Source organism: Triticum urartu, chromosome 3A, assembly GCF_056163025.1.
Source record: "Triticum urartu cultivar PI428250 chromosome 3A, HENAU_Tu73, whole genome shotgun sequence".
Classification (NCBI taxonomy): domain Eukaryota; kingdom Viridiplantae; phylum Streptophyta; class Magnoliopsida; order Poales; family Poaceae; genus Triticum; species Triticum urartu.
Genome location: NC_141875.1, coordinates 7,738,564 through 7,746,935, shown reverse-complemented (window position 1 = coordinate 7,746,935; position 8,372 = coordinate 7,738,564). Strand labels below are relative to the sequence as shown.

Genomic DNA, 8,372 nt, shown 5'->3' with positions numbered 1-8,372 from the left:
CTTGCTAAGATGGATGTATAATGATGATATGATTAAGAAAAAGGGTTCCCCGCTTTATATTATAAAGCAACAACGCAACATCAAGAGCACCGATACAAACACACGCCAACACCGCACTCAACACACACACCCAAGGCAAGATACAAAGGTGCTGGGCACCGACACACCACCCCAACGACTACTAAGCACACTACAAATGAGCAAAGAAGAACCGCTTTGAGCCGACGGAGACCGCCACAAGAGCGATCCATCGAGGAGGGCGAGACGGCCAATGTCGGAGCGGGGACTCCAAAACGGTGCCTCCAAGAAGGGCACGATTACGGAAGCCGCCACCGTCCGATCCCGTGGATCAAGTTTTCACCCGGAGCAACACGAAGGGAGTAAGAGCATTGCGATGATGCCTGCAAGGAGGAAACGACGATCGTGTCCGCCACCGCCGTTGGCCAGTCCAAAGACTGGGCAGGTGATGTACCCCGTTGCTCCGACCCCTTCGATGCAACCCCGCTCCACCAACCACCTGCATCCATGCCACCCAAGCGGCCATGTCTGCTCGCCCACTCCCGAGGCGCGCAATCTGCCCAGGACCAACACGTCTCCCACCGCCAGGGCCGCCGCCCTGCACCCAGACCACCCCGAGACCATCAAAGGAGACGGCTTTGGACAGCTGCGCCAACCCCGACCACAGTCGGAACCAGCCGCGACCGTCCCGCCTCAAGCATCGCCAAGAAAGCGACCAGAAAGCACCATGTCGGGGAAGGGGGAAGGGAAGGAGCGGCACACGGCCACGACGGGCACCCCCTGTGCCGGCGACGGGCGGCTCAACCATGTCGGAGCCCCCATACCTCCTACCGGCCTCCCCCCCCCCCCCCCCCCCCCCCGAAGCACCTGCTTCGCCCAACACGGGTACTAGCGCAAACCGGCGAGAGACCCCCAACAGCCGCCCGTCCGCCGAAGGAGGGTAGATCCGCCGCCCCCGTCGCCAAGGATGGACCCAAGGGAAGCCCGCCCCGCGCCGCACGTTGTCGTCCAGATGCTGGGGAAAAGGAGCTGGCAAGAGTCCGGAACGCGCACACACCACCGCCGCCGCGACCACGCCACCAGCACTGCCAGACGAACCAGGGCAGCACCGGTCGCCCGTGGCCCCTGCTGGCCTCAGCCCTCGCCGCCAGACAGGCCACCGGCAGCAGATCCGGCCGGATCTGACTGGGCCATCGCACGCGAAACCACCCAGAGAAGAATCCCCCATCACCACCTTGGACCGCTTCACCAGCAGCCGCTGCGCCGCCTCCAAGCCGCAGGGAGAGGCCGCGCCTCCGCCGGACGGCGCCACCATCCCCACGTGTGCCCGCTGCCGCACCAATGAGCCTCGCCGTAGCCCAGCGTCTCCGGCGGCCAACCGTACCGCAACGGCTAGGGGATCCGCGAGGAGGGGAAAGGAGCGGCCCCGCCGCCGCCTACGCCGGCCGGGCTTTGCCCGGTGGCGCCTCTAGGCGGCGAGGGAGAGGGGGCCGGAGGGGAGGGTGTGGGTGGCGGCTGCGACAGGATCCCCCGTCCGCTCGCGGGAGTGGCTCAGGGGATAAGGTTCGAGGCACTTCATGATATGATTCAACTTCAAGGTATTGTTCTGAGAGATATGCATACGAGAATCAATCTTGTTAATCATTTCTTCGCAAGGTATTGTTCTTAATTCTTTTTCTTCATATTTGATGATGGTTAATAAAGTTAGAAATACACTCCAAAACTCTCTCCTTGGGGAAGCCCCTCCATGGACAGGCGGCTGCTACTCGTGCTCGCAGGAGAAGCAGGAAACGAACGGAACTTTTTTTTGCGAAAAAGGAAACAAACGGTACTGGATGACCAGGCAAAAAAAAACTAACACCGAAGTAACAACTAACTGTCCCAAGCACCCATATTTTTTGCTACTAAAGAGTAAAGACCCATATTTCGGCCCCATTCAAAAATATGGCGCTAACACCAACCGTCGTTCGGTGAAGTTTCATTGCCCACGCGCCCATGCCGGACGATTCCAGCCGACGGCCACCCCAAGCCCTGCCGCTCAAGGCCGTCCGCCCCTACCCACACCACGCTCGCCACGCCGCCCGGTACAGCCAATTCTAGCCGTCCCCAAGACACACCGCGCTCGGCACGCCACCACCTGGTCCTGCCAATTCAGTCCGTCCCCAAGCCACACCGCCGCTCACCGAGCTTGATTCGAATCCGGGCAATGCGCCAAGACCCCAGCCGAGCCGGGCCGCATCGCCACAAATTTTAGTTTGCCTTGAATATGAGTCGAATTGGCATATTCTTTCATTCATGGGTATGAGAAAAGGTTACGCAACAAAGTAGAAAAGGAATTGGCTACCCAAATATTTTCTCTCCTCTATCCATAATGGATTTGGATGCACAAAATTTGTGTGTGCTATTGGAGATTCTCTAACGATGGCCGATGAGTACATCACAACTTGTTATACCATCGAGAGTAGAAACCACGACTGAGAGAACTTGTCAGTAGTACCATATAGCTGAGTTGCCGGCCATCTCAACAGATATACAACAAATCTGGAGTTAACAAACGAAAGCTATGTTCGCACTACAGTAAGGTAAGTTATATGGCCGGGTGACTTGACTGGTAGTGGCGGACGGCAGTTGACCATTGAACGTTTCCAGCACGCATTAACAAGTGTTTAGACAACTGCGTCCTGATGTTGTTGATCTCGGTTCCTCTTAGTTCTTATCCATAATTTCATCCCCAGAAATGTCCTATTACATACTCAGACGAAAGAGAATTTATTCAGTTGTGCTTCAGCTAGCAATGCGAGCAAACTGCACAACACAAATGGCAGCTACGGCTACCTCCTCTCTAATTCTCCCCCACTCGCCTCCCCTCCTCCTCTGCATCCTGCTCCTCCTGCTAGCTGCTACCACCAAGACTACACTGACCATCACCAACCAGTGCCCCTACACGGTGTGTCCAGCCACTTTGCCGGTGGGCGGCGGCTTGCGGCTGGACCCAGGGAGGACATGGACCCTAGACGTGCCCGATAAGACCAAAGGAGGTCGCATGTGGGCACGCACGGGCTGCTCATTTAATAGCAAAGGCAAGGGGTCATGCGAGACAGTAAGCATCCCTTCACGCTTGCGCGGAGTTCTTTCTCGATCAGCTTGAGCACAACAGTTTATTTTACATCTCCCTCGACGACGGCTTCAACGTACCCATGGAGTTCCTGCCAGTGCCGGTCGAGGGGCAAGAGGGAAGGTGCAGGGGGCCACGCTGCGTGGCCGACATCACGTCGCAGTGTCCAAGCGAGCTCAAGATGCCGGGAGGCTGCAACAGCAAATGTCCAGTGGTATCAAAATTGCCCTGCAACTATTCAGACTTCTTTCCGCAGATGTGCCCAGAGGCAATCATTGACTCAAGTGATGCTACCTCAGTTACAGTAAATGTATTCAGCTGTGCATGGGGAACCAACTACCAGATCAACTTCTGCGCTTCAATCAATCTAACGCCTCCACCTCCAAGTCCTCCGCTTCCATCAGAACCTCCGAGTCCACCTCTTTCATCGTCCTCCTCTTTCATCAAGACCTCCAAGTCCTCCTGACTCGACTGCTATTGGGCCATCCAGCACAGGACCTTCGCCTAGAAAAGTAGGCACAGCTATTTCGGTTGTAATTGCGGGTTCCATAGCCAGTTTTGTTTTAATTGTCGCATTCATCCTTTTCGTCGTACATGGAAGAAGAACACCAATTAGGTTCACGTATCAACAGTTAGAAGTGGCAACCGCGAGCAATTCAAAGACAAGCTTGGGGAAGGAGGATTTGGGTCAGTTCTTGAGGGACTGCTAGGCGAGGAAAGGATTGCTGTAAAACGTTTGGATCAAGCTGGTCAGGGAAAGAGAGAATTCATGGCAGAGGTTCAGACAATCGGAAGCATTCATCATATCATTCTGGTAAGGCTATTTGGTTTCTGTGCAGAGAAATCCCACTGGCTCTTGGTTTATGAGTATATGCCGAAAGGATCATTGGACAATGACAACACTGCTCCTCCTTTACAATGGAGATTGTGATTCAAGATTATCTTTTTTTGAACGGTCACCGGGGGGAGAGGATCCCCACCTGGATATATTGCTCAAAAGGTTGCCAAAGCCAAGAGTCACTCCTTAACTTTGGCTGATCCAGTTTATAAGGGAAACCGGATCACAAACCTAAACATGTTGACCCCGTTTATGAGGGAAACCGGGCCGAAAACCGTACAGGTAACAAGGTTAAAGAAGATGAGAAAAAATTGCCACCCAGGAGAAGGCATGACCTAGCTAGCAGGCAGAAAGACAAACACCACGCGAGAAACAAGTAGATGTGAGGTGCTGTCGAGGGATCACAATACTAAGACTCTGGAAACAACCTAACGCACCGCACCGGCGTTCGTACCGAGCCCCACGGCACAACGGAGGATCAACCAAAATCAATCAGTGCCAAACCTAAACACGAACCTTGACTCGGAGATCCACCACGGGCGGTCTAAACGATTAGCAAGTTGGGGAGGCATCATTGCGTCGTCATTGAGCAAATGTGAAGCAAGACAGCACCAAGAGCCCAAAGCTCACCGTAGCACAATGGCAACCATGGGAGGGTCTTGAGCATGCACAGGAACAGGACGGAGACCACGCGAAGGACAGCCAAAGAGAAACACATGAAGAAGAAACACACCACCGTCGGCCCCAAGCTGGCCACACCACCACCACCAAACGCACCACCCCTATCACACGCAGCAACAAGAGCCGTCGCTTTGGGCCCCCAAGATGATGCCTCCAAGGAGGTCGTGCTGTTGAAGACGCAACACCATCATCCAATCCGGCAAGCCCGATCTTAGGTTTTCACCCGGAGACCACAAAGCAAAGTACTGTAGGTGCTGGAGCTCCACAGCGGCACCTCCGGCAAGGAAGGCGACGTCAATAGATGCCGCTACCGCTGACATCGACAAAGTCGATGCAAGGTTCTCACCCGAAGTTTGAGCACATCCCTACAGCAAGACGACCTGAACCATGGCGAAGCAGATCCACGCGACATAGCTCGGAGACCACGCCTCCAGGAAAGTATACGACGCCGGGGTGGCGCCGTCGTGGTCGGCTCACACCATGGGTCAGCAGGGATTTTTCCCAGAGCAACAATGCACCAGACCCGATTCGGACCACTGCAGGACAATTCCCGCACGAGATCGCCGTCCGGGCCATCCGCCACCATGACGAGCTTGCCTCGAGCCAGAAGCAAGCCACACATCCACCAGCGCTGCAGGCAGCGCCAACCAAGCCGCTGAGCACCATCCCACGACCGACCGCCTCGAAGATCGCCAGATCAAAGACGGGGACGTCGACAAACTCCGACCACTACAAAATCTGGAGCTGGCGCGCCAGCCGCTCCATTCCCACCTCGCCCCGCAGCTCCCCAGACTCGAGCTCACCTTGACGCTACACCGCAGCAGCCCCCAAGAGCCAGCAAGAAGCCGACCCGTGTGGAGACGAAGGACCCGAAGGCAGGAAGGGAGGTGCCACCCCACCCCACTCGCCAGGAAGGAGCCACCGGGCCGCAGCCCCCGATCCAGCCAACGATGCCACCGCGGCCGCCAGCCGCCGGAGCCGCGGTGTCGCGCAACTAGGAGGCCAGACTCCCCCACCGTGAGCCCCTGCAAGGCGCCAGATCCGCGCCGCCGGAGGCCTAGCGCGCCCGAGCCGCGCCCCGCATGCCCACTCGTGCTGCCCCACGCCCACCCGTGCCTTCCCGAACGTGACCGCCCATGCCAGCACGATTGCCGCGCCGAGCTCCCGTCGAAGCAGACGGCCCGCGCCGCACCTGCCCGAGCTGGAGGAGGGAAGGACCCCGCCGCCGCCGAGCAGCGCGGGCTTCGCTCCCGGGCCGCCCGCGGGAGCGACCGCGATTCAAGATTATCACTAACATAGCTAAGGGTCTCGCTTATCACCTGGGGCCATAGCTAAGGATGTCAAACCACAAAATATCCTTATAGATGAGGACTTCAATGCTGAACTTTCTGATTTTGGTCTGTGTAAGCTCATTGATAGGGACATGAGCCAAGTTGTTACTAGAATGACAGGCACACCTGGATATTTAGCTCCTGAATGGTTGACATCACAAATTATAGAGAAGGCTGATGTCTATAGCTTTGGCGTGGTGGTCATGGAAATCGTGAGTGGAAGAAAGAATCTCGACACTTCCCGTTCTGAAGAGAGCATCTATCTTATTACCCTATTGGAAGAAAAGGTGAAGAACAATCACTTGGTAGATTTGATTGACAAGAACAGTAATGACATGCAAGCACACGAGCAGGATGTAATTCAGATGATGAAGCTAGCAATGTGGTGTTTCCAGATCGATTGCAAAAGAAGGCCTAAAATGTCCGAGGTAGTGAAGGTCTTGGAAGGTACCATGGATGCAGAGAGCGATATAGATGATAACTTTGTTGCAACAAACCAAGCGAATTTTGGCATTGCTGCAAATGTGACGTCTTCGGCTGCACCTCTCGCTTCACATCTATCAGGCCCCGGGTGAAATGAGACAATCCTGACAAGATAGGCAATTAGATTATGAGCAGGACAGAAAATTTGCTTAGGTAAAGCAAATGAAATGTCTGTTGTGTAGTTGTATCTTCTCAAATTACTAGAATCTGTAAGATACTTCAACATTGAAACCATGTTGTTCTACAACAGCTGGACTGAATTTATTCATTGGAATGTTCAGTTTCACTGTGTAATGCAGGTCTCTTTTTAGATCAATTAATGCAGGTATTTTAGTAGTCATTGTAATTGGAATTTACAGCATGTTCCAAAAAGCTGCTAGGCTCCAAGAAAGCAGAGAAATGGACAGAGTGAAATAAATTTTGACACTAACTAATACAACCCGGATCAGTTAGATACCGGAAGCGCTTTTAAGTTCTCCCAGTTTCGATTGTGCTTGTATTACATGATAATAGGCTGTGATGTGCTTGTAGTGGGTACTGTACATGATAGCCGATCTCCAACTCAATTAGCATTATGGAAGGTAATAATAGAGTGTGGATACCAGGCTGCTCGTCTCTGCTACCGTGACCATGTAATGCTCCTTGGTACCACCATGCTATACTGAATATTAGTGAGATTTGACGAGAATACGAAAATTAATAGCACTCGTGGGACTGGAGGTGCATGAGAAGTTTGTGCATACCATTTAGTGACACTCGCGGGATTCCTGAATTTTGTCCTCCGTACCAGCAGCGAGCGATGGATTGGTACGAGCAGCCCCAGACCTAGAGACACTCAAACCTGTGGTGAATCGTGGCCAACTTCCAGAAGAAAGGAAGAGGAGGAAGGTTCACCTTTCCTGATGCGGTGGCGGTGGCGGAGGAGGAGGTCGACGGCAGCCGCAGTAGAAAGTAGCTGCTGTGGCGGGGGAGGGAAGCGTGCATGGCGGCCTGCCACAGGAAGCGCACGGGAAGCTGGTCCAGTCGCCGGCGACGCCGCCGGGGGGTATGGTGGGGCGACGGAGGAGGGAGGGAAGGGGATGGGCGGACGGGCCCTGCTGACTTTCTCTCCCTGTCTGTGCCAAAAAAAAAACGACTTTCTTTCCCTGGTCGATCTGGGCCACCAAACTAACGGACCCATCCTCCAATGTGGGCCCGCGATAGCTTAGCAGGCTGGCTCACAACAATGCGTTCGCTTTTGAAGGGCCGTTTTTCGGGTGGACGGTGGACCGGTTTAGGAAGCTTCAGCACAAGTTTATTTCCTGTGCATTTTCTATACCCAAAATCTAAAAAGTGGCGGCGCGCTAATTGACGAGAACGAGCGGTCGGGCTTCCTAGCCATGCATGAGTTGTTTTTCTTGTCTGCTAGTGCATGTCGTTATCACCATTTAATGTGTTTAGACTAGTTAGTAGCTTCACGTATAATTATTTTGGTTTTCCGGATTTTTAAAAAGACATATCTTTCAAACCGCACGTCGGATTCAGATCCGTCTTCACTGTTGAATTCTTTGCAACGAGAACTTTGAAACTAGATTGCGCAAGAGTATGTTTCGACGAAATTTTTTTGATGCCAACTTTCACGCTCTATTGTGCACTTTAGTACTGCTTTGTGCAACTTTAATACTGCATGGTGCAATTTTTTTCAAACTCAGTTTTTTGAAGTTGCATCCACAGTAGTTGTAGTTGCACACATAGTAGTCCTAGTTGGCACATGCACGGCCACAGAGTTGCACAATTTGGTCCGCATAGTCGCATATGAATTGTCATAGCTTGTAATGTAGTCTAGTTGCACACACATTGATGTTTAGTTGGCATGTAACGTAGTCTAGTTGCACACACATTGATGTTTAGTTGGCAGAACACTAGT

General features: G+C 53.4%; 1 protein-coding gene and 1 pseudogene across 1 annotated transcript; both read left to right on the top strand.

Moving 5' to 3' along the window:
* The first annotated feature begins 2,812 nt into the window (after positions 1–2,812).
* Positions 2,813–4,064, top strand: LOC147977653 (protein P21 pseudogene; annotated as a pseudogene).
* Positions 2,939–6,558, top strand: LOC147977652 (G-type lectin S-receptor-like serine/threonine-protein kinase SD2-5). Its single transcript, XM_087514500.1, has 4 exons — positions 2,939–3,546; positions 3,647–4,060; positions 4,981–4,990; positions 5,936–6,558. Exon 4 carries the CDS (start codon positions 6,076–6,078, stop codon positions 6,556–6,558), a length of 483 nt encoding a protein of 160 aa, XP_087370626.1. The 5' UTR covers positions 2,939–3,546; positions 3,647–4,060; positions 4,981–4,990; positions 5,936–6,075.
* The last annotated feature ends 1,814 nt before the right edge of the window (positions 6,559–8,372 follow it).

What these genes read in the sequence shown, in the direction of transcription:
- LOC147977652 (XM_087514500.1), top strand. Translation starts at nt 6,076, where the DNA reads ATGAGCCAAGTTGTTACTAGAATGACAGGCACACCTGGATATTTAGCT.